General features: G+C 41.9%; 1 protein-coding gene across 1 annotated transcript in view; it reads right to left on the minus strand.

Annotated features, from left to right (window-relative positions):
• The window catches only part of Dnaaf11 (dynein axonemal assembly factor 11), a 110887-nt gene extending 96623 nt beyond the window's left edge, over nucleotides 1–14264 (minus strand). Inside the window, exons 1-3 of the mRNA XM_048457208.3 lie at nucleotides 14149–14264; nucleotides 6567–6734; nucleotides 427–504 (exon numbers count right to left, since the gene is read on the minus strand). Of these exons, the coding sequence (XP_048313165.3) occupies nucleotides 427–504; nucleotides 6567–6734; nucleotides 14149–14158 (256 nt within the window). The 5' untranslated portion in view covers nucleotides 14159–14264. The remainder of the gene's footprint in view (nucleotides 1–426; nucleotides 505–6566; nucleotides 6735–14148) is intronic.
• Nucleotides 14265–27385: the final 13121 nt, after the last annotated feature.

Here is a 27385-nt window from a genome sequence, read left to right on the forward strand (position 1 = left end):
TGCTGTCAAACCCCAGTAAGAATCCCCAGAACCCATGACATGGAAGGAGAGAACCGACTCCTACAAGCTGTTCTTTGACATCCACATGCACATGCACACATGTGCACACACATGCACACGCACACACACACCAAAATCATGTTAAGAATGATATGGAAATATGATCTGATAGAAAACAAAACAAGAGAGAATCGTGCCACAATTTCCAAGATGTCGGCTGCAGACCAACCTAGGGAGGGGTGAAGTGAGGTACATTTCTGGCTTTGAATTTACATAGCACTCTATTGTGGCATTTCTATAAAAACTGAGATGAGCAAGATTTATGGAAAATATAATTTTAAAATCTACTGTTTTGTATCTACAATACTGTGTAAAGCTACTTTCATGTTTTCATTGATCTCATAAACAAAACAGGAAAATTCTTACCTTCCAAATTTTCAATTCTTTCAATGTTGTTTAGTGCTAAATTCAAATATTCAAGTTTCTTGAGTTTGCTAACATTTTCTGAAATACAAATAATATAATTAATTAAGCTTCAGGAGAGAAGACCATTTCACAACTTATGAAAATATGGGTAGCAGGTGGCTAGCAGCTTTTCAGATCTTCACTATCTTAGTCGGGATTTCTATTGCAGTGCTAAATCACCAGGACCAAAAGCAACCTGGGGAGGAATGTGTTTGTTTCTTCTTACATGTCCAGATAACAGTCCAACATTGAGGGAAATCAGGGCAGAATCTCAAGGGAAAAAAAAAATGGAAGCGGAAGCTGAAGAAGCCATACTGAGCTGCTCCCCAAGGCTGGCTTTGCTTGCTATCTTATACCATCCAGGGCCACCTACCTGGGCTTAGCACCACCTACAGTGATCTAGGCCCTCCCACATCAATCATCAGTCAAGAAAATGTACTTTAGTCTTTCCCACAGGCCAACCAGGTGGTGGAATTTTCTCAACTGAGTTCCTGATAACAAGGAAGCGGTTTCTGGTGGCTTGCAGCAGAAAATCCTGAGAGCTGGGGTGTGGCCACTAATCAAGGAGAGCACTGTATAAGCTGCCCTGGAGCACAATAAAATTAGCATTCATGTTTCAAGAGTGATCCATGTCTCTGTGGGGACTTTTTAATCCCCAGACCCTTGCCCCATCGCAGTTCCAGATGATGCAGGAGCCACACTAGGCTGTCTGCAGTTTTCTTCTCTTCCTCCCTTCTTCTCAAGAGTGCCAATGGTAGCTCATGTCTCTACCCATCTCCAACTCCACTGGGCTATATTAAGAAAGCTGAGCAGTGTATAGTACTTGGTATCTCCGGCTCCGTTTTGAAGGCAACAGAACTTAGAGTTAAACCAACCTCACAGCATCTTCTGGCAGCCACATCACAAGTATCCACAGTCAGTTAGGCAAAAACTTAATCCTCTCTGTTTTGGGGCCGCCTGTCTCTTTTACCACAAGATGGTAACAGGGAGAGAATTCTTCTTCCCTATAGTACTAAAGCTTGGTCACAAGCTTGTACATAATGTCTACCCTGTGGTGGGGGAATAGAGAAAATGGATCCACTGCTTCTGAAGTCCACTTTATCTTGGCCTATGATAGGACAGAATAGGTTTGCTTACTGTTAAGCCATGGGAAATGGAATTTCCTTTACTTAAAGCTAAAATTAAACTAACATAAGATTATTTTTTTAAATAAATCTGGAAGGTTACTCAGACAAAACAAGTATGAGCTGGCTAAGGAATTGCTGTTGAATAATTGTCTCTAAAAACAGCTGATAATAAGGCACCACCATTTTGCATATGCCATATTATATCCTAGACTTATCACATATATTACACTGTAAAAGCCATTTAATTACATTTATGTATTTCGTATATATGTGTGTGTATACATATATATATATATATATATATATATATATATATATATATATATATATAAATGAATTGCCATAGGATGTGTGTGGGCAGTTGTGGCAGTTGAATCTCTTCCACCCCCATGTGCATCCTGAAGTTTGAACCCAGGTCATCATGTCTAATATGTAGAGAATTAATGTACATGTCCAAGATTAAATGATAGAGCCAAAAGACTTTGATTCAAGAGCTGTGCACTAAATCATTACACAGTCCCTTAAAAAAACAATTCCTTTAGACAAATAGAAAGATGGCATCCCTGTGAAGACATGCACATTTGGGTAGCCTTGCCTAAGTGAAGCTGCTCTCCCAGATGCTCAGAGATACTATGAAGAGCAAACATGCCTTACTATCATCGCACTAAGCACTATCCAGAGTTCATCTAAACTTAAGTCATAGATATGGCCTCATAGATCTGAGAACATTAGTTCTCAGGGCCTCAGGTCCACTCATTTTTAAAATGAGACCCTAAATCAGAAGTAAGATTCTCTCAGTAATTATTCAAGTAGTAATGTTGTTTACAAAAGGATCTCTAGTAACATCTGAGCATTCAGTAGTCAACATATTTGGAGGTTTCTGTGTGCCAAGAATCAGAAACAGCGGAGTGTCTTGTCTACATCCTGGATAGAGATACCCAGTCACTCCTGTCACAATTGCCATCCACAGTGGGACACCTGCTAGGCAAAGAGCTCTTTCTCCTGCCCTTGTTATTTGTGTGGGCCTCAGACCCCGGAGTCACCCAATAGGAACTAACACAAGAGCCCTTTAAGAGGAATTTCCTCAGTTAACACCCCAAGAGACAGGGAATCAAACTGGCCAGGAGAAAGACAAAGACTGTAAGTAAAACTACATAGGCCCTCTCCAGCAGTCTGAAGGGAATTTGAGAGCTCTAGCCCTAACCACCGTGGGAGCTATTGACACCAACTGCCACAAGTAGGCCCACAGACTTCTGGTTAACCAAATCCCTTCACCCTTGAAAGAAGCTTGTGCACCACCCAGCCCCCCCCATCTTTACAAGGCCCACAGGGGAGCTGTTGGAAGAGTTGATCACTGGTGGCTACCCCCACACACACAGGCTCTGCACTTTGGTGGAACCCCAGATGGTCCTTGGCTCACACTTACTTCATGGCTAAGCGGAGCCATCCTCCTACAGTCCATCTGTCCCACCCAACGAGCCAGGGAGCTCTAGGAAAGGCAGTTGCTTTGCAAACTTCCACCCCAATGGCAGGACAGCATGTGTGGATCCTGGAGAAGTACTTTTACTTGCTAAATACATGCCTAAATACCCATGGGTGGAACAGCATTGAAAAATCCCATTATTAGAATTTAAAAGTGTTTAATTTAAGAATACTTTGGAAGCAAAAATTTAAGCTTTCTCACAGCTCTGAAAAGGCCTGAAATACTATGCTACTAATTAGTAATTGTGATGGACCCAGCTGTGGAGATTAAAATTTCGGGAACTCTTTGAGATCCGTACAATTAGCATCGTTCTTCAAAGTGCCCATGAATAAAAGCTGGTGGTTTTCTCTAACCGCCTTTCTAATTGAACAGCGTGCCAGAGTTTCCAGTTCCTGGTAAAGCAAAGGATGCCAAGAATATTTATCTGAAGAAATATATAGTTTTCCTAAATCTTCTAAAATGATGCAAATCTGGGCTTTTTATAATCCGTGTGCCAATTTTCAATTACCCACAGAATCAGAGGCACCCACATGACCAGGGTTTCTCGGTTTCAGTAATGCTAGCATTTTGAGCTGGATAATTCTTGTCCCGTGCGATAGTGTCCCTGGCCTCTTCTGAGTAGGACCAGTAGCTTACACAAGTCGAACACACACACACACACACACACACACACACACACACACACACACACACATGCGCGCGCGCGCGCATGCACGCATGCACGCACGCATTTCCCATAACCAAAATGTCCCCAGTTATGGTTAAATGCTCTCTATTGAAAACTTATATATAACTTCAAAGCTGACCCCTGTACTCCAGTGGTAGCATTCTCTCCATCTCAACTCACTTCATCAGTTCTTCCAATTCTATTCACTTCCCCCTTCTGCCTCTGGCTTCATTTGGCTACCCAAGACAGCCTGGGCTAAGACAACATCAGTAGACTGGCAGCTTTCAACCACAAAGCTCTTATTTCATTGTAAACACAATAATCTCACATCACCACATGCCATCCTGCACCCCTCATCACAAGAGGTGTCTTAACAGTGTTTTATGAATACTCTAACTCAGTTTTGGTCAGTTTAACTGATTTGTTTATTTTCACACAGCTCACAAATAAGTGACAGAGGAAGGGGTCATAGACAAGTCTACTTTCGGCCAGAGACTTGTATGCCTTTACATAGAGGTAGAGTTGCTTTAACAAAAAATATGTCTCCACTGTTCCCATGCAGCAGGACCCCACTAAATGACTCTGTAGATCACCCTTATATCAGTCCCATAATTCATTGTTAGGGCAAGGAGGGATACAAGGAACAGGGGAAGATCAATTTCCCCAATGGGTAAGGTGGGAGAAGAAACTGGGCATTCTAAGTCTTCTTCCTTCCTCCCTCCCTCCCTCCCTCCTTCCCTCCCTCCCTCCCTCCCTCCCTCCCTCCCTCCCTCCCTCCCTTCCTTCCTTCCTTCCTTCCTTCCTTTCTTCCTTCCTTCTTTCCTTTCCTCCCTCCTTCCTTCCAGGATGTCCTACCAGAGAACATATGAATCCAGTTCCCTCCTGCCATAAAACATGAACCTACTTGGTTGGGGGAAAGTTGTGGGTGCCCAGCTTGGTCTGTAACTGAGAGGTTTATTCTGAGGGCAGTACTTGCAAGTCCATTTATGCACTAGTCTGTACTATGTTCTGCAAAGAGCATGATCAATTTAGTTTATGGTGGCTATAAGAGCTACCATAGGCTCATAGGTTTTGAATAGTTGATCCTTAATGGTACTGTTTGGGAAGGATGGAAGGGAAAGGAGGTGTGGCTTTGGAGGAAGTGTGTCATTGGAAATGGACTTTGAGACTTCAAAAATCCATGCCTTTATCTGTGTCTATCTCTGCCTTGTTGTTATTGTCTCAATATGTAAGCTCTTAGCTACTACTCTGACACCATGCCTGCCTACCTACTGCCATATTCCTCACCAGAATGATCATGAACTAAGCCTTTGAAACTGTAAGAAAGTCCCCAATAAACTCTTTGTTCCATAAGTTGCCTTGGTTATGGTATCTCTTCATAGCAACGGAAAAGTAACTACGATAATCAGTTACAATGCTAACATTTTGATCTTTTTTCCAATGACTTCTACATTTACCTGTCAATTCCATTTCAGACTAAAACCACTTTAATACACTAAACTGATCACACTACCTTGTACTCAACAATATGGTATTACTGGCTAACATAATCTGTAGAAATCTCACGAAGACATTTAAAAATATATTCCTATTTATGTTGATAGAAAAATTTAGCAAAACTTACAGCTCTCATATACTCTATTCCTTCCCTGCCCAACCCAAATTACTGTCCCCAACACTTTATAAATAATCTATGCCAGATTATAGGACTCATTTTAATTGATAAGCCTACTTTGACATATCATCAATCACACATTTTCTCTTGGCATTATACATCCTGTGTATTTTGACAAATATGCAACTACAACAACATGTATCCACCATTATCCTTCATGCCTTATTTGTTCTTCATTACTATTAGCTCCTAGAAACACTAATCTTGTTTCAGTTTCTATGGTTCTGCCTTTTCCAGAACATCAGAGTTGGACTGATGTCGGCTCAGTTTTTTCGTATTGGTTGCTTTCTCTTAGTGAGGACATTTAGAGTTTCTCTATGTATTTTTATGATTATGTACCCACTTCGTTTAAGCTATGAATAGTACTTCATTTTAGGGATTAAGCCATTCATCAACTAAAGGTTATCTTGGTTTCCTTCAAGCTTGGGTTCTGTGGGACAATGGTCTGTACCCTGTCACTTGTACTTTAGATAGAAGCTGATTTGCCAGTAGCCAGGCAGGAAGTATAGGCAGGGCATGGAGAACAGGAGAATCCTGGGAAGAAAAAGAGGCAGTTTGTAGTCATCACCCAGACACAGAGGAAGCAAGATGTGACTGCCTCACCAAAAAGGTACCAAGCCACAGGGCTAACACAGACAAGAATTATGGGCTAATATAAGTATAAGAGTTAATAAGAAACCTGAGCTAATAGGCCAATCAGCTTATAATTAATATATGCTGCTGTGTGTTTATTTCAGACTAAATAGATGTGGGACCTGGTGGAATAGAAACCCCTGTCAACACTTGGACATCTGTGATCTTTATTAACAAAAAAATTATTGGTATACATATATGACAAGAACTTTTAAATTTCAACATGATCTTTCCAGTTTTACAGATATAGAGCCACAGCAAATGCATGACTCATATCCACCCCCTTTTGAATGCTGGTAGGAGATCATGTGCACACATAATTCCATTTCCAGTTCCAGAACAGCATCCCTCTAGGCACCATGGCCAACTATACATAGGAAGTCCTGGGAAATATTCTGCAAGCAGCTACTGAGAGGGGGTTGCATCTCTTTTCTTGTGACCTTCTTGTTCAGTTATTTTCCAAATTTTTCCCACTCAAATGTTAAAATGTTATTAGAACAAATGAATGAGACTTACCAATTTTTCCAATGAGGTTATTTTGAAGATAGAGAATTTTTAAATCTCGGCACCACTTGTCAATGTGTTCTAGTCTTTCTATTTCTTGCTGATGCAGGGAAAGTTCCTCCAGGGAAAAAATTACACAGTCATTGTGCTCAGCATTCCGTCTAATAAGATCTTCTGTGACTGAAAGAAATTTTGCAGCATATTATATTCCCATTGTTCAGTGCTGGGTTATTATATTATTAACACACTGGAGTTTCTTTGCAGCTATGTGGTGATTCTTCAGGCCCAAGCAATTTTCAGACAAATGTTGCTTGCTGCCCACCTCAAGGAGTTTGAACAAAGCTGCGATGTGAGACAAAATAAATCCTTAGGTCTCATTTGTCTTTGTATGTGTAAGATCTATGTAAGTTTTGCTGCATAGATGGAGGAATAATTGACATCTGACAGCTACAGGAATAAGAATATAGGCTCTCCTGGTGGAACCAGACCAAACTGGATGAAATTCACTATCGGACCTAAGAGAGCAACTGAGTCACAATCTCACTGTCAAGGGACAGAACATAAAAAACTTTTCCCACCATCCAATAAGAAAGACCACTCATCATTTAACCAATAATTGTTCATTTAGAGCTTCAGAGAAAGAAAAGAAGAACCCAGATTCCGGATCTTGCATCGCAGATTTATAAAGTAGCTCTTATTTGCTGTGTTTCCTGGAGGAATAAGAAAGAAAGAAAGAAAGAAAGAAAGAAAGAAAGAAAGAAAGAAAGAAAGAAAGAAAGAAAGAAAGAAAGAAAGAAAGAGAGAAAGAAAGGAAGGAAGGAAGGAAGGAAGGAAGGAAGGAAGGAAGGAAGGAAGGAAGGAAGGAAAGAAGGAAAGAAGAGGTCTGTTTTGACACCAGCAATCAAGACTTCCTTACCAACACTGAAACACCTGATAGCTTATCACAGTTTCTGGAAGTAGGATGATGGGGTTGTTTTAACAGACCACTTATTCTTAGCCACTGAATGACACTACCTTCTACATGAGCAAGTGAGAGCCTCTGGAAAGTCCTCAGGCTCCTGAATGTATAGACTCATTCAGCTGAGACAAGTCCCTCACAGCACTATCAGCTGCCACAACTCCATGCCACATTCCAGAAAACAGAGTAGATATGAACTCCACTGCTTGTTTGCAGTGTATGTAACTCTATGCTCCTTCCAATGGGAGGAGAGAGGAGTTAAGATGACACTTCTCTAGAACGCAGGTTGAGAGGCTACAACACTACCCAAGATGAATGTTCATGCTACTCTAAGGGCCGTCTCAGAAGACAAAGAAAGGTGGCTGCAAACTCAGTCCTGGGAAAGACAAGCCAAAAGTATTGCAAAGAAGCAGAAAGAGGAAGCCTAAGCAGCTCTGGCTTGCTGGATCCCTCTGCTATGTCCGGAATGTCACTACTCATTTATAAGCCAGCTTGCACTACTATTTAAGAGAAAGGATCAGGAAACAAAAGCAACATCAGCAGCAACAAAAATCTTCCTAGTAACCAAACACTGAAATGGGATATTAAACTTGCCCTCCTACTGGACACATAACATACACACACATGAAGGCGTAAGTCACAAACAATCCCACACCAGTTTTGAATTTTGATTAATAAAATGGTTATTTATTCAAAGGGGAAAAAACTTACAGATTACTGTCCCAAACAACAGCTCCTCAGTGCGATCAGGAAAGGAGTCTAGGAGCCTGAAGCGGAGTCAGAAGCCAGAGAGGGAAAGGAGGACAGCTGCTGCTTTTTTAAAGAGAGAGAGACCACGCCCCAATGGGCTGGTATCTCAGCGGCTATTGGCTGAAGGAGCAGAAGGAACTCCCGCAGCAAGCAGTTTTGTTTTTTTGTCTTTGGGGGTGGGGATCAAATCCAGGACGTCTGCCACTAGGCATGTGACCTATGGATCTACACCCTTAGTCCCACATGTTTATTAAATAATTGAAATCAACAGACAATGCATAAGTAATGCCACCCACTTGAGACTACAACAAATCAGTTGTATAAACTAAAATCATCACCTTTATCTGCAATCTACAACAACTCTCTTAGCAAGCATGCAACTCGTGTTATGGTTTGAGAGGCATAACCCATATTATCAGAGCTATTTTAATGAGATATGTAATTATTCGCCACTACTGACTAGACTCTCAAGTGCCTAATAGTGTATCTGTGACTTAGACTACAAAACTCATAGGAGAGGATGGATTGTTGGAGGCCGTTGCTATTAGAACCAAGATGTCCCCATTGAGAAATTATTCCCTCCATTTAGACCATGTCTAGGCAGGGAGCAATGAGATTCAACACTCAAGGAGCCCCGTATCTGCTTCTAAGTTCCTCACTATTCATGTTGGAGGGTCATTTCCAAAACTGGCTATGCCACAGTGTTCACATTCCCAATACCCACTGCTTCCAAGGAGCTTCCATTTGCCAGACACATGGATGACTTGGATGTACAGGCTGGGGTGAGCATGGGATGGAGGAAGAATGGGGGATACAGACAGGGAAGGAGGAGAAGTGGGAAGTGAGTCTTCATACTCTAGCAAAGACCCACATGAGTATGAAAAGTTATATTAACTGTATCCTTTGGGTTGTATGAAAATATACTTCTCAAAAGAGGAATATGTACTTTATTAAGCAGTTTGGTTTATAACTTGATGGTCCATTATTTATCTTGTCCCCAAATTCTGGTCAAGGCTTCATTTGGTATCCACATAAATACATAACCTAACTAGTCTGAACACAGAAAGTTGCCACCATGGTCAAGTCAAATATGCTCATGGGAACCCTGGCAGCATCTGAATTACCATGTGATCCATGAGTACCTACATGGCACACCCAGATAACCTGGCTGCTAAAGGTTTCACAGCCTCCTCCAGCTCTGTTGTCTCAAAGTCTTTGCCACTTAGAGCATGGATGAGGTTCCTACTTGTACCAAAATTTCTTCTCTTACTGCATTTCCCACAATATAAGAAAGTCATATCATTGTGTTATAATATAAGTAAAGCAGGCTGTCAGCATGTGATTGCCAAATTTTCCCTTTCAGCATTGTGGATAGACTTTAGGAAAAAAGTATGTTTATTCTATTTCCTAAGCACAGGAGTTAAAATGGTAAGAATCACTATCAGTTTAAGTGGTCCTTTAGCATGGAAGCTCCTTTAGCATGGATAACCAGTCACACAGAGAGGAGGGATCCCACAGCTATGCTCAGAACAATGTTTCTGAATAGCAGCTATTGTATAACAGTAGAAATATTTAAAGTGTAGAATCACAAAGGAAGGTAGAACTGTGATTATATGAAATTTCCTAGTGGCCCTTTTCTGAACTATTTTTAAAACTAACAATTTTTATGTAGTCACTGAGAATTTCATACATTTTATATTTTGATCATACCCATCTACCACCACCTCCAAGTCTTCTTAGCATTCCTACTTTAAATCTCACAAAAATTTAAGCTATCTTCTTTTGTCGTTAATAAACTCCTTACACCCAATAAGTGCAAGTCATATGAACGTGGGTGTGGGCCTTCTACCAGATCATTCAAGACTCAGAAAACATCACAGAAGAGGGGGCAGACAAAATGTAAGAGCTGAAGTGGGTGGATGGGAGGCAAAGCTGTAAAATGTTCACTTCTGGACAGGATAGGTTGTTGTATTCACCAACTTAGAGCAACTGTGATTCCAAGCACAAGATCAAGTCAGTCAAAATTCTTAATAGGTCTATAGGAGGCCAACTGTTACGTGACAAATTATGTTATGGCACTCAGAAAATTGTTACTTAATACTACCTTACCTGTAAAGGCAAACATCAGTGTGAAATCTAGATTCAGGCCCCTGAGAAGAGATGTCAAACATGTCTACATGGTGCATGGAGATGATAGTGTTTTGCAGCTTTAAGTAGGAAGAAATTTTGTGATTTTACATACCACCTAGTTTAAACTATGCATTTTTCTAACTTTAAGCAATATCACCCACTTTCAGAACATCCTGAAACAAATAATATAGTACTGTGCTTATAGGAGATCATTCTAGGCCTTACAAATTCCTCAGCAGCATTAAACGCTCATCACAACAGCTTCAAAAGCAATGGTGTTGCAACACCTACTGGATGGTATAGAGGACATGACACATAAAATTTCTTTATCATTCAGAAAATCACAAATAACAAAATAGAATACTCATATGGAACTTAAAAAATGTCCTACTGCAAGGAGGTTCTAACCAATACCTCCAGAATGAGAGACCAATAAAGGATACTAGTAGCTCTAACATACTTATCTCACTAAAGAAAGGCACTAAGGAATCAAAGGTTGAATTAACACTGATTAGCCAGCCTCTTAATTCTTTAAAATATATCTTCACAATGACCTTGTGCAGCCTGAAAAGACGGATTAGTGGATAAAACACATGCTATATTGTTGGAGGAGGGTCCTCTTGTTCCTGCAGGCCAACCGGCTAGCTTAGTCCCAAAATAACCACACAGAAACTGTATTAATTAAAACACTGCTTGGCCCTAGTTTCTTATCTCTTACCTCTAGTTTCTTATCAGCTAATTCTTACATCTTAATTTAACTCATTTCTATTAATCCATGTATTGCCATGTGGCAGTGGCTTACCAGGTAAAATTCCCAGCGTCTGTCTCTGGCGGCTCCATGGCATTTCTCCTACTCCACCCTTCTTTTTCCCAGCATTCAGTTCTATCTTCCCTGCCTATCTAAGTTCTCCCCTATCAACAGGCCTAAAGCAGTTTCTTTATGAATCAATGAAATCAACACAAAGACAGAAGGACCTCCTACACCACCATGGAAGCATGAGGACCTGAATTAGAATCCCCAGAACTCAAATGAAATAGCACATATCTATCATCTGTTCCTACAGCAAGATGGGGCATGTCGACAGTAAAAGCCATGGAAATTCACAGGCCAGTCAGCCTGACAAATAGCAAAGATGTCCTGTCTTTAACAAAGTGGAAGATGAGGCCAGCATCTGAGGGTGTCCTCTGACCTCCATTTGCATTTTATGGCATACACACAACTGTACTCACACATATGAACATGTATATTCACACACACACACACACAGACACACACACACCACAGAACCTTATAGGGGTTCTGTGTGCAGCAGAATAAAGCTTCTCAGTTATGAGAGCATGTCCCAGTATGTTCACTTCTCCATGATTTTTGAGGTTCTCAGTATTTAACAAAATTCCAAAGCCAACAATTTGGTATTTATCTTTTAGGATTTGTTTGTTTGCCTGACTCAGGATCTCATGTTGTAGCCTAGGCTGTCTGAATCTCATTATGTAGTGCAGGCTAGCCTCAAACTCATGGCAATCCTCCAGCTTCAGACTCTCAAGTAAAGGCTGGCATTCTACCATCACATAAAGATCATTCCTTTACAGTTTATGTCATGTTTTTAAAACAGCTCTACCTTTCTTCCTGGATTACACTAAAATCAATATGTTCCCAGCAGATTTCAAAGATTTTTCCAAACATCTTGAAATACACATATGGGCATATATGTATATTATATATGTGAAATAAAAGATATTTAATAGAAACACAGGATTACAAATATGTAGTTTACCTCTCATAGCATCTAAATATTTTTCTGTTTAGAAGATACCATTTCCAAGGTAACACATACTTCTTTTTCTTACAGACTTAATGGGCATCAGGATACATACTGATCCCTAATTCAGTGATACCTTTAAGGGCTATTGATGTGACTGTGGCATTTTAAAAAACACAAAGCACCAGTACAGAAGAACTCAGAAAATGTGGGTTGTGCTACTGATTCAAAGACGGGAGGTCAGAAGAGGTTGCATGGAGGAGAGGCCTGAGCCCTGAAATGTGTGTAGATGTTTGCCAGGCAAACAAATGGGGAAAGTGCATTCTGGGCCATCTTGGAGAACACAATATGTTGCCCGATTTCCCCTTCAGAACTGACAGATTAATTCCAGCAGCTGCTGGGAGCTCTGCCAGCAGTTCATCCTCAGCTGCTCACCTTCTTCCCTTCCAGTTGCCTTAGCTGAAAAACTGTCACCCCAATCCAGCTAATGGCCGCTTACAAAAGTCCATAATGGGTGACTTGTTGTTAAGAGCCTATTGAGGCCCAGTCTTTTATCTCAGCGTGAGCAAATCAGAAGGTGCATTCCAAGTTTGGAGCCCTTGGAGTTGAGTATCTTTGGCTTCCGTTATCCATCCTGTCCAATCTTGCTTTCTTGCCTACCTTTCCCAACAATGCCCCAGAATAAATCTCTAGCATGCTAAACATGAAAACTCTGTTTCTTGGGGAGCCCAACCTTTTCAGTGACACCCAGCACGGATACTCAAAGTGATCCACTGAAGCATGTGTTAGGTAAGATGTGGGTTTGAATTCAAATCTGTTGCCAAAATGGCAACACGGACCCCACTACCGGCAGTCAGTGGGGCACAGGCAGTGCTGGGCCCACGGTTGCTGTGCATTTGTGGAGAATTGCTCTGGTTTTAGCAGTGATGGAATATCAGTGGAAGGAAACACAGTTGTGAGTGTGACCTATTGGTCCTGCCATTTAAAGGGCAGTTGCACTGAGAAGTTCTGACTAAACACAACTGCTGAGGAAAGGATGAGAGACCCTAATGGACTATTAAAGGCTAAGCGTGAAGACCATAAAAAAAGGAATGGAAGGCTATAAAGAGATTTTCATCTTGAAACTATAGTTCAGAAAAAGCTGAGCACCAGAAGCAGGCTAACTGGTAAAAGAGCGACAGACCCTAGCTTCAGGCATAACGGAGTCCCAGGTTAGGATTCACACTCCCAGACTCCACTGACTAAACCCAGGCATGATATATGAAAATATTATTTTTAAAACATCAGACATCAAGAAACAACAAAAAGTTTTCAGCATCAAAAAAGTCTTGGTGACAGGAATGATTCAATCTAATCTAAAAGTATCTGCTCATCCATCACCTTGCAGACACTTAATAGTTTTAGATAAACACTTTCACATTTACTTAGTCTATATAATAAAACTCTGTTGTGGAAATGAGGCAGCTGAGGCTCAAAGGTGAGGTCCCAGAGCAAAGGCATCGAGCTCATAGGGTGGCCATGGGGAAGGGTATGTGTCAAAGCATGGATCTGGAATCGGTGCCCTCCTTCATTAGGCAGCCCTATCTTCCTTGGTGAGGTGGTGGTAGTGTGACCCAGGACTTCACAGCCTAACCAGTCGTGTACTAAGGATAAGCCAACAGGTTGTCCTGAACTCCCTCTCTCCATGGTGCCCACTTCACAGACTGACCGGCTGCTGAGAGGACCTGTAGAACCTAAGGAGACCTGAAGAGATTTTACCCGATGGGACTCCAAGGACCCCTGAAAGAATTTAGGGAGAACTACGTGATAATGTGAGGTCATGGTAGGACTTCAAGGGTCCTAAGTGGGTCTGAGACCTGAGAGGTCTTGAGGGGACCTGAGAGGACCTGAGCAAAACGCAGAGGGCCTGGTTCCAGCTTTAGGCACCTGAAGGCTGCTGGTCCTGCCGGTGGGAGGAGGGGAAAAAGGGGAAGGGGGTGATGGGGGGGTCGCTTACTCAGGCCCATGGTGCTTTTCTGGATCACTGATCAGTGAAATACAACGAGGAAGGATTCCCTTTAGTCTTCACAGCAGCGCCTCTGCGTTTGGACGCAATCCGGGAGCCATGGCAACGGGGATTCTATGGTGGCCGCAGGAGGTCAGGCGGCGCGGAGTTTCCTGATCTCCAAAGAGAAGCGGGAAAGAAATCAGAAGTGGAACACCTGGATCCTGGCCTACTCCTGCTCCTTGTCCGCACCTGTGGCACTTCTTGGACTGTTTTGTCATACTAAGGCAGTCGCCCGCCCAGATTAAAGAATCGTAGGGAGTTATTACTTCCTAATGGTATCTGTGCGCACCGCCGCCCCCCTCCCGCCCCCGTGTGTTCTGCTGGTTTCTGCCTATTCTCAATCTTATTTGATTTGTGCAGAGCCAGGAAGATTGGATTTGGACCCCACTGAAGGGTATTCCCGCACGCCGGGGGTTTACCCGGATTAAGCACAAACCACACCGAAACACCTGTTTTCACAGACAAAAGTTAAAGTGGCTGCTTTCTGATTCAGGCAGATGTAAATTTTAAAAGAAGCAGAGGAAATCTGTTTTAGAATGGGCTAGGATGCCATGCTGAAGGAAGTAGAGAGACAGGGAAAGGGACAAGGGAAAGGAAGGGGGCAGGAGTATTTGTCCCAAAGGGACAAAAGACAGCCTCTGGATAGAGAGGAGACAGATTTGGCACATAAGTCAATGTCAGTTTGTAAAGGCAAAGGAGGAAACCCGGTGTTAGGATGAGGTTTTAAATTTTAATTGGGCATGTTAATTAGGTGAGCCAAAGGGGGTTTCTGATTGCTGGACTTCAATACTTCATTAGCTGGACCTCGGTAGTCATCCTCAGGAGAAAGAACTGGCCAAATGAGGGAATAGACTTTGGTCGCTAGCTTTAGGAATGAAATCAAACAGTTTTTAGCAAGGCAATGGGAATGGGGGGGGGGGGGGCAAGGTCTGCCAAACCCACATGCTTGAGTGTGTTGCTGTTTCTTCACTCGCTATATTTAATGAAGATGTGACCTTAAACATTTTTAGCATCTGTCTCTGTGTCTGTAAGATAAATAATAACACACACTCCCGCAAAAGCAAACAACACCCCCCCCAAAAAAAAAAACCCACCAAAAAAAAAAAAAAGCCCCACGAAAAAAACCTCCCATAAAATGAACAAAAAACCTTGTGGAGCTTAAATACAGTATCTGAACTGAAAAAACTGTTGTTGTTTTTAAATTATTGTTTAAGAATTTAAGACACATTTTAAAAACAGACTCAATATAAATTAGTTGTTACCATTAAATTACAACCCTTGAAATCATAGCTCTATCTTCACTCTCTTCCTACAATTTTATTTTCTAAACATACCACCCACTATCCCTTCCTACTTCCCATACATGCCACCCTTTTCATTGTAAAGCATAGGGGAATCATTTCGAGAGCCCTAGTGCATGCCTGGTATCTCCTCTGGCCCCACTTCCCAAGTGTCCAAAGGCTTGAGGAAAGGTTGAATAACATTGATCCTTCATCCTCAAATGTTCAGATACATCGAATGTGCTACAACTTAGTAAGTAAATTTGTGTATGCCATAATTGCAAAAGTAAGCATAACTCCATTTGCTTTGAAAATGTAATGGGGGATGAGGGGCAGGAGAAGGAGAGGGAGGGGAATTGGAGTCGGTATGTAAAATCAAAAATAATTTTTAAATAAAAAAATATGAAAAAAGAAAAAGTGTAATTTGTAAAAGGGTAAAAAAAAACACATTCCAGTTACAGTAAATTAATACAGTGCATGGCTCTTGATTTGTGCATTATCGTTGCATTTTAAAAGATTTATTGAGCACGGTTAAGTGCAAAGGAACTTATCATTTCAAGAGGTGCCTGTTTGGCATTTTCTGGCCATCATCAGGCTTGGCCAGATATAGATGAGGGGATGGATGTGGCAGAGACAAGAAAGTCAAAAGGTGTGACCTGAGGGAGGACCAGGTGATGTTCATCAATATGGCTTTGAGTAGGCTACACGGAGGGATTCTAAGCAGTAAATCCCAAGATAGTAGATAAGAGATAATGCACCTCACTGGCCAAGCCAAGGAACTGAGCTGCAATGGCAGGATTTTAGGGACCATGCCCTCTTAGTGGGAGAAGTTCCAAGGAGTCTCCAAGGAGATGCCCAGTGGCACTCAATATATAAATTTAGGTGGACATGTACTTCCTCTACAAATATGTCCAATTCTTAATTTCCTGGGTTTTGTTGTTGTTGCTGTTGTTACTACTGCTGCAGTTTGGTTTTTATTTTTGTTTCTTGCAACAGAACAAAGTAGTGCAAGGCTTACCAGCTCTGCTGTTAGACATACGATTCAAATCTACATGTTTATCTCTGCTTGGTACTGCACAGGTGACTCCGTCTCTGAAAACTGTACCTTCCCCATCTCTACCAGGGCAACACTGGCAATCATCTCTGACTGCGCCTCTAAACACTGACGTCAGACTGCTCACAGGAATGAAGTGCCCAAAACGGTGAGAGTTTAGCGAATTTACCTCTGATTGAATTGAGAAGTTTTGACGTTCGGGGCTTTATGGAGGCTAAAAGGGTCTAGTTTCTCAGAGAAAGTTGGTACTGGGGTATTTCAGGTAGAAAGGTGAGTTTCTGGGATAATAAAAGTGTGATATCAGGCTCCGTATAAAGGATTTCAGGACAGTGTAGCTCAGTAGTTCTCATATGCTGTGACCTATTAATACAGTTTCTCATATTATGGTGACCGACAACCATAAAACTCTTGTGCTACTACATCATAACTATCATTTTCTACTGTTATGAGTTGTAAAAATATAAATACCTGATATAGAATATCTGATATTCAACCCCTGTTGGGGTCATGACCCACAGATTGAGAACCATTGCTCTGGAAGATTCTCAAGAGCTCTTGTGATTCAAGTGTATGACGTGTTAGTTCTGCGGGTTGATTCTCACTCTGACACCCACTCACTCTGACCTTTACACCTTACTTTGAAACCATCTATTTGTCACAGAAGCTGATGTATTTTGATTCTCTTGGGAGTCTGTGTTGGAACTTAATCTCCAATGCAAACAGTATTAAGAGGCATGGCCTTTAGAAGGTGACTGCACCATGACAGTAGATTAGGTGCACTCAAAACAATTTGAAAGAAGCAGTTATCCCCTTCCATCCCTTCCATCCCTTCTACTGTGTAAGGACACATGGTGTTCCCTACTAGAGGATAATAATATCATTTTCAAAGCAGAGGCATAGACTCTGTTGTTGCCTCAATCTTGGATCATGAGTGCTCCTTACAAACAACCCAGGCTCAGATATTCTATTATAGAAGCATAAGGAGACATGGACTGGGCCTTGGAATTTTCCTGTGAACTTTAATATCTGCAGGACTGAATTATTCCATTTCTTCGTTCATAAGCAATCAAAGGCTGGAGCATCTACCCTGGTTAAAACTCTAATGGCTAAACATTCCTTAAATGTTTTCAGCACTGGGTGCTCAACCTTGCTCACATACTTGGCTTTGGGATTGCTAACTCATTACTTCTCATAGAGTGCTTCAGATGCAGGTCATGTTATTAATAGCAAATAGTAGAAAAGGAACCAGAACCTCAGCAAAATTATACTACTACAACAAAGTGGACCAGAATTTTGTGCAAACCTGACTTCCATGTTCCATAGTGTTCCAGATCGAAAGCTACTTGACTGAGTTCTTTGCCTGATGGTTTGTTTCTACCTTTGAGTCCCAGCTCTCTGAACAGACATTGATACTTGGGTACTAATCAGTATTTGCTGAGTAAGTGAATAAATGAATTCATGAACCAGGCTGTCCACAAGTTCAGTCATCTCCTGTGTAACAACCACACGTACGGCTTTAATAAAATCACCACGGAAGGGTCTAGCAAATAGGCCAGGAAGATCCCAGACAGTTTCTCATCCTGGGTCATTTGCAACAAAATCTAGGATGAGAGCTATTCCACAGGCAGGGTCTTGACAGATTGCCCCACTACTGTGGCGGGACAGCTTTGAAACCAGGGATATCATTGCTCTTTGTTACAGAATAGGCTAGGCTGCTTATGCCCTGCCTTTCCTTGACTGACAACCCAGAATGGTATTTTTCAGAAACAGAGGACCCAAGAGGTATGAGGGCATTGTGCAATGTGCTGTGATTGTTACAGAGTTCACTGACAGCAGGGGTTATTGGGAAAGAGTGTGATGTCTCCGAGCGAAGCCAAGTTCACTTCAAAGTGAGTGAAGTGCTTTAAGATGTCAGGATGAGTCCTGCTTATGCAAAACCTGGCTCATAAAGACTCAGTTCTCTGACTCCTGCAAAGGCAGCCAGGATGAGTAGTGCCCCCCCATGCACACCACTGCAACATTCTGTGTATGGAAACAAATTAAATAAATCTCAAGGAACATTCTAGTGTTAAGATTTCAGTAACAGCAAACTAGTCCTCCTACTTCTTTGCTTTTGGACCTGCGTCAGTTTCAAGGACACCCACCTAGAATGATATCCATGCTCCTATTTTCCTTTGTTGGGCACAATTTAGTGTTTTGTTAACGTGTAGCCACTACAGTAGCCATGGTGCCATTGTATTTGGTATTTATTTTCTTTCAAGAGGATTTCTTCTCTGCAAAATCTATTTCTTCATTGTCAGTTCCTGAGTTTACACATACCTTTACTACAACACATGTCCCTTCCTTTTTCTCCCTCTCTTCTTTTCTCTCTTCTCTTTTCCTTTCCTTCTTTCTCCTCCTCTCCCTTATTTCTTTCCTTTAACTCTTCCATGGATCAGTCTCTATGAGAGGTGATTAATACTGTTCATTTAAAACTCTTAGGGGAACTAACCTGAACTCTATGCTGCATCATACTCTAGATTGAAAGCTAAAGGAGGGCAAGGAGGGAGGCTTTTTCCTGATTAGTTAGCTTCCCTCTCTGGGTCCTCTCTGCACAAATCCTGATAGTTGGATGCCCAGTAAATATTTGATGAGTGACTGAACACATGCATTATTTAACTAGTCTGTTCTGGAGTTAGTTATTCTTTTTTTCTAGCAAAGTAATCACCACCATAGATGGTCTATCTAGAACATGGGTACCAATATTATCCCCATTTCTTAAATAAAAATATTGGTGCACTTTGTCCCAATCTGCTAGAAAAGACCTGATAAACTCGAACTTCCTTTTTTTTTTTTTTTTTTTTTTTTTTTTTGATAGAGTCTCATGCAACCCAGGCTGGCTTCAAGTTCTCTATGTATCTGAGGATGAACTTGAACTTCTAATTTTTCCTGTCGCCATCTCCTGAGTACTTGGAATACTGTTGTGTACCGCAATGCTGTGCGATGTTTGTGCGATGCTGGAAAACCGAACCCTGGGGCTCAAGCCTACTAGGCAAACACGCTACAAGCGGAGTTACCCACCCCCTCCAGCCCGACATCATCCTCTCTCTCACAGGTACCTAGCAAGTCATGTTTTTTTCAAGGTCTCCTGACTGCTTTTCTTACTTGTACTTCTCTGAAGGCTTCAGTCCTCTCAGCTCCATCCTTCCAGTGCCTCTGTGAAAAGATAGCTAGTTGATATTTCTGGCTCCTCCTATCCTCAGTGAAAAGACTCTTCAGAATCTTCTGAGCAGATAGATAATTATTTACACCAAGTGAAATCTTGCTTGGGTTGACCATGCCTCATAGTCTTACATTTAATAAGGACACATATTTCATGTTTTGGTATCGGGTACTTTTCCCCTGGCACAAGGCAATCTTATGACCCAGACTTTTTTGTTTGTTTGTTGTAAAAACTAAAGTCATCAGAATATTTTTCTTTCAATCCTGGAAAATCAGCCAATGCATATGCGAGGGTGGGGGATGGGAGGTAGCATATGCGGGCCTTTATCGGAAGGAACACTCACAAATAAGACACAGGAAAAACCTGCACACTTGGTGTCTTGCCAGACTTTTTCATCTGGAAGATAGCTGCTATTGGTCCTGACACTAGCATTTCTAGCTTCTGATGTTGCAAATTCCTGTCTCTGTTGCACCTCATTAAGATGAAGTACAAAATTCCCTGTGTACAACTTTCTGCAGCATGACACTCCCAACATGTTTGGACTGGAGGTTCCAAAATCACCCTCAAATTTAGATCTTTTCTGGAAGGACTCACATATTTTACTCAAGCTGTTGGATTCTCAGATTGTTTCCCATAGGTAGAGTGTAGGTAAGTTTCTACTGAAGGGAGAGACCTTGAAACAGAGGGCGGGACTTCCTGCTGTTCTCCCTGTGGTAAGGGCCAGTCATTCTCTCAGCACCATTTGTAGAAAGCATACTTGTCAGCCTGGAAAGCTGATCTAAGCTTTGGGGTCAGGACATTTTTTTATGTGTGCTCCACCACATAGGGATGATTCATTGACCATGTGGTTAGTTAATCTCAGTCTTCAGATCAACTGACGTCATGTGACTTAGAGGATTTATCTCCAACACCAATTATAAGGTTGGTATTTCAGATGTAGAAATCCCTCCCCCCAAAATATGTGGGTGCAATTGGCTCTCTCCATAAATCATTTTGTCAGGCTAATCACTTGATTCTAGGTCCCCAAATAAAGCCAGGAAGAAATCACCTAACATTGAGGACCAATGTCAGACCTCTCTTTGATCGAAGCTTTAGTGCATTCCTCCCTACACATCCACTATGTATAAGAACCCTCTGATGCTTGCTCTGTTCTCTCAATTCTATTGCCTGGGTTATTTACAGTGCTGATAACAAAGACCTTCATTGATACCAAGTTTATGCCTTGGAAAGGTCAAAGTCGTTATTCGCATTGGGGAGGAATGGCAAGATCAGAGGACATAGGAGAGTACATGTTCATCCTGTCTGCTGGTGGCAGAAAAGATTCTCCCATGGCACACAGTCTCAAGGAATGAAGACACTGCTGATCTGAGCAAGGCTGTGCCCAAGTTTTCCCTCAGTTATTTGAGTTGCTTCAAATTCACCGAATTTGTCCCTTCAGGGCACTTCCTAGAGACAAGTGGCAAGAGGTGTTAAAGACCTGAAAAAATAAATAAATAAAAGGGAGAAAATTTTTAAAAAATTTAAGAAAAACAGTCCCTTATCTACTAATTTAATTTTCTCTGAGAATTGAGTAAACAACAGTTGTATTCAGACTCAATGTTACAACTCCTGGGGCTAGTTCACAGAAACCCCCCACCCATGACTACAGATTATTATCTTTGGACCACTGAACTTAGCTAACTACAGATAAGGACAGAAGTAAATACAGTCCGCATTAAAACAGTGTCTCCAAACCCATTAATCCTTCCTCATATAATCCACAAGGGAAAATAAAAAGGGAAATGGGGCCTCTAGGGAAATTGCAAGTAGCTGCCAATTTTGCTAATGATAATAACTTTATTTTACTTGCTAATATATTCCTAATTACTCTGGTTGTAGAATGTTTATCTTGCTGTCAGTCATCTTCTTTGATTTATATTCTTTGTGAGAAAGCCTTTGTCATATCAATCAACCCTTTTCAAGTTTGGTGGCAGCAGCTGAACCTGATCTCACCTTCTCTGTCACATAGCCCTGCTGGGCACCAAATCCCCCTGACGGAGAGGGAGGCATGGGCTGCAGATTCTTCGAGAAAGAATTCATAGCTGTCCATTCCAGTTTGGAGAGAAAAAAGCATTTTCAAGGCTTTGGCTACAGGAAGAGAAATGACATTGTCTACACTGGAAACTGTTTTTATATTTCTGTGTTTCTAAAACACTGAGCCAGTGTCTGCATTTTCCAAACTATCATATGATGTTTGCACTTATTTCAGCAACAGAAGATGATTATTCAATACATGTGCATATGATACATAACAATAATCTAGGCTTGTACTCTTCTAAGCCTACTCTACATTTTACCTGCTCCCTGCATGCACAGACCCTATGTGTCTTTCCTCTGTCATGTGTGCATGAATGTAGACAAAATATTGTTTTAAGAATATCATGCCTAGGGCTATGAAGTGACTCATCGGATGGATGTACACGTGGCAAAAGCCTGATAACCTGAGTTTTGGTCTTCCAAACCTGCGTAAAACATGAATATGGTGGCATCCATCCATCATCCTAGCATTCCCATGGTAATTGGGAGGTGGAGAGACCAGATCATCATAGAGAACCTCACAGACCAGCATGCCTGGAATATGAGGTGTAGCAGAAACAGAAGAGGCCCTGTTTAAACAAGATGGAAGGAGACATTTGACTGCTGGACATACATATGCACACCATAGCATATGTTTGCCTGCAAGTATGCTCGCACACACACATGCACACATACACACACACACACACACACACATACACTCACACACACACACATTAGTTTTATACACACAGTTTTTAATAATAGGCCTTAGAGTATCATGCTTTTAATGTGAAATTTTCTAATTTGCTTGGGTAGGAAGGACCTATTACTTCATTAATTAATTTCAGAAATCATGAGGTCCTGGGATTGAGGATAGAGATCAAGACGGAAAGGTCTGAACCACCTTTCCTTTTCTCCTCCTGGAGAGGATTTGCAAATGATAGACAAAAGAATATTACATTAGACTGAGGTCTACAAGTAGGGTAAGAAATAAAACTATGGAGACAGAAGAAGCATGGAGGAAGGATTCTTTCAATAGTCAGAGTAGCTCACTGCAACCATGGGGTGAGATGCGGGTTAAGAAGAGAACTATCAGACTTCCTCAGGAAAGAGCAAGGCAAAAAGCTTGCAGTAGAGAGAGAATTTGGCTTTCTAGAAGGACGGGAGTGGGAGGCTGATAGGGAGTGACTGATAAGTGAGGATACGATGTCAGGGGGAGGTAGACAATCAGCCTCGTATGGAGACAGGGTATGGTTCCAAGTGCAATGGAGGGGGTGTGCTTTATCACAGCTCTAAAGGACAGTTGTGGCCACAGTGTGGCAATGGATACGAGGAAGTCTAGCGAGAGAGGCAGGAGCAGCAGTCATGAGAAAGATAAAAAAGAGACAGGATAACAAGGCGGGCGGCACGGCAACAGGGCCGAGGGAGGACAGTAGTTGTGGAGAGAAGCAGATGGTTAGGCTGGCAGGAAGAGGAGACTCTGAGACTCACCGAGGAAGAAAAGGAGAGAAATCTGTGTTCTTCCAACTTTCTTGTGCTCAGTGTTTGCTGAGATGTAGAATGAGTGGGAAGAATAGAGAAATATGAATTTACATATGGATTCCAGATGTTGGATACAAGAGATGTGATATCAATTTCTGTCCACCTGTCAACTCTTTCATTGCTGCTTCTGGGTCCAGTACTTGTCGGATTTGGTTTAAACCTTTTCAGCCTGTTCGTCTCCTGGGCTGTGAACTTCATGCAGACAAAAACCATTCTTTTTCTATCATTATAATTATCATCATTATTATTATTATTATTGTTGTTGTTTGGTTTTATGAGTTAGGGTTTCTCTATGTAGCCTTGGCTATCCTGGAACTCACTCTGTAGACCAGGCTGGCCTCCAGTTCACAGAGATCCACCTGCCTCTGCCTCCCAGGTGCTGGGATTAAAGACACATGCCACCACCACCCGGTATTCATTTTCTAATTTTGTCTCCATAGAACCTACCACAAAGTCTTATTTATGTCCAGTTCAATACTAATGCAAAGCAGAAATCAAAGAGGGAAAGTTTGCCTAGAACCCCAAAGGATGTTGGCACTCCAAATGGCTATATATCCTTACCACTTGGAGACTTCTTACATCACACTGGTGACTAAATACCATGATAGAAATGATTTGCTCAGTCATTCAATAAGCATTTTGGAGCAGCTCCTACATATGAGCCATCATTATCAGCACTTTGGAGCACCAGTGAGCAATGTTGACAAAAAGATCTCCCTATAAAGTCTGCATTCAACAAAATGGTGGTATTACTGTCATCCTGTTCCAACCAGCCTGTGTTTTTCTCAGTGTATATATATGGGAAAGATATAGTGTCTTTCCCCAAAGCAAATATTGCCTCATTTCAACACGATGGGTAAGCAGTTGTCGTCATTCTTGTCATTAGTAGGTAAGCCCCACCTTCATTGACTTCTTCTAATGCTTCTACTGCATTCTGCTAATTAATCTTCACATGTATAAAGAAACTGGCTTTACTGACTTACAGATGATGATGAATTAGAAATTCAGGGGACATCTCATTCAGTGTTCTATTGCTGTGAGGAGACACAATGACCACAGCAACTCTTGCAAAGGAAAGCATTTAGCTGGGGGCTTTGCTTACATCTTCAGAGGCTTACTTAGTCCGTTATTATTATGGAAGGAAGTATGGCAGTTTGCAGGTAGACACAATGCTAAGGAGCTGAGAATTTCACATCTGGATATGCAGGGAACAGGAAGAAGTTGAGAGTCACTGGCTCTGGCATGGTTTCTGAAAACCTCAAAGCCCACCCCTAGTGTCACACTTCCCACAGTAAGGATACACCTCCTAATCCTTAGTGGTGCCATTCCCTGATGACGAAGTATTCAAATCTATTAGCCTTTGGGGACCCATCTTACTAAAAACACCACAGGGTATAAGTGATTTTGCGCAGATGGGGAATTCAGGAGCTCAGCCTAACTGTGCCTGATGCCAGCCACCAAATAATACTTTTTTTGTTTTCCATGTACACCGTCATTCATTGTGTGCTAAGTTACCACCCAGCCCATCAAACACTAACTGGGATGTGGTCCTCCAGGAACTACCTCGTTATCTCCCCTTCCCTGAGGTGTTTGAAGCTAGATATAAAACATGCATGTCTGCAGCTTTATGACAAAAACTGAATCTTGCCCTACACAGTGCAAATCTATCAAAAAGATGAAAGCGTTCCATGGTCTAGAATGAACTGTGGATGGATTCCTCAGTACACACTTTGTAGCTCCACCTTCAGAATCTCTCTATGCTCTGTTGTGTTGAAGACAGAGTTGTCAGCTGCCCAGTATGGGTGCAGGGAACCAAACCCTAGTCCTCTGAAAGAGCAGCAAGTGTTCTTACCCACAGAACCCACCCTCAAATGCCAGAAATCAGCCTCAGATGTGTAACATGAGGGGGCCTGCTAGAAGGGCTTGTTAGTAAGCCATCTGTAGCATGAGGGCCGGCTTGTTGGGGTTTCTGTCCCGCCTGGTAGGTACCCCACAGCCGGCAAGTTCCAAAGAAAATCACACGGAGTCTACATTAGGTTATAAACTGATTGGCCCATTAGGTCAGGCGACTTATTAGCTCTTATAACTTATGTTACCCCATTATCCTTATCTATGTTAGCCATATGACTTGGTACCTTTTTCAGCTGTCAGCTCACATGTTGCTTCTTCAGTGATCTGGGCAGGAATGGCAGAGGGAGCTTTCTGCTTCCCAGAATATTCCTGTTCTCATCGCCCTGCCTCTACTTTCTGTCTGGTTGACCCACCTATACTTCCTGCCTGGCCAATCAGCGCTTTATTAAAATACATGATTGACAGAATGCAGATAATTCTCCCACACCACAGATGTCTTCCTCATTGTTCCCCATCTTAATTTTTGAGACAGGGTCTGTCATTGAACATGCAATTCGTTGATTCCTGTGGACTGTATAGCAAGTGAGTCCCTTGTTTCTGCAGCCATAGTGCTGGGGTCACAGGTATGAACTACTACACCAGGCTTTTTCACATGGAAGCTAGGGAATGTGAACTCGGCACCATCGCCCTTACCTTCCCATTTTTGTTAAGGATATATTTGAACTTCAGAGAGGTTAAATGCTTTCCCTTAAGACACAAAGCTCTTAAAGAAAATAGATCTGACATCAACCACTCCCTGTGTTGCCTCATTCTTGTAAACCTCTTCCCAGGGACAGCTCTCCTGTGAGGTTCCATGCTGACACTGAACCAATAAATTAAACTCAAATCAATATATTCATATTGGAGTTCCTTCAGGACTATGACGTGCTATGTGAGAGGAATTCCAAAGCTATATTACAGTGAGGTCAACACTGAGATGGCATATTGGAGAATCTGAACAGACTCAGCATTGAGGAAGGGATGCATACACTAAAAGCATGAAAGAAACTCTCAAATAACAAATGCAATTATTTATATGTAAAATATAAATATTTTTATATGTGTACACTTGTGTAAATGTATGTATGTATATATATGTGTATGTATGTATGTATAAATAACCAAAATTGAGGAGGAAGAAACCCTGGCCATTTTAATCTGTTTTGTTTGGCTATAACAGCCTGCCTCACAGCTGGGTAAGGTGCAGTTTATTGGTTCTGGTTCTAGAGCCTGGGAAGTTTAGGATGGAAATGTTGGCTTCAAGCAAGCAGTTTCTTACTGCATCACCCCAGAGAGGAAAGAGGAAGAGCAAGACAAGAGAGTGAGGTTGGGTAGAACGTGCCCTTTTATAATAGCACCAATACCATCCACGAGGCCGAAGCCATTTGGCTTTATCGCCTCTTAAGTATCCCACTCTTGGATGCTATAACAATGACACATTTCAATCAGAGTTTTCTAGGAGACAGATACTTCAATCATGGCACCAGTATCAATACAAGAAAAGAGTTCTCTGCTGCAAACATCCATCAAGTTAGACATGATGTAATAGCGTCACCTGGCCATCATTCACTGTGTACCTCCTTACCTGACTCTGCACAGGCCCCGGGCAGAGAGTGATCACATGCCTGAGAAACACAGAGGGAGAGAGAAAGAAGAGAGGGAGGACAAACTGATGAACGCGGACCACACTCAGGGTCCTTCTGATAACGAGTCTAAAGGTAATTGTCCATGTGTTCATCTTGCCCTATGTTGAAAGCAGAGCTGGGAAGATAGCAATACCTACCACATGACTGCTGATGGTACTGCCTCCAGAATCAACACAGCAGGGTCTGGGCCTGTCATCTGGTAGGTGCGTCTCCTTCCAACAGGGCAATGTCATATGACTGACCACAGATGGTAGCTCTGTACCTTCCAAAGTCTCTCTGGGGGGCCTGTTTCCATAACCTCCTTGCAAACCAGTTTCCTTTGGTAAACACGATGGTGTCAGTCTTGGGATGCTCACACACACTCATGCATACACACTTATATCAAATATACACACACACATCATACAGGAGTGGGGGGGGAGAGGAAAAAGGATGAGTTGGAGGGAGTAGAAAAAGAGGAGGAGGTACAAACACAACTAGAAAGATGGGCGATGTGGAAGACACTGAAATGAAG

The sequence above is a fragment of the Myodes glareolus genome, chromosome 19 (assembly GCF_982192425.1).
Source record: "Myodes glareolus chromosome 19, mMyoGla1.1, whole genome shotgun sequence".
In the NCBI taxonomy this organism is placed as follows: domain Eukaryota; kingdom Metazoa; phylum Chordata; class Mammalia; order Rodentia; family Cricetidae; genus Myodes; species Myodes glareolus.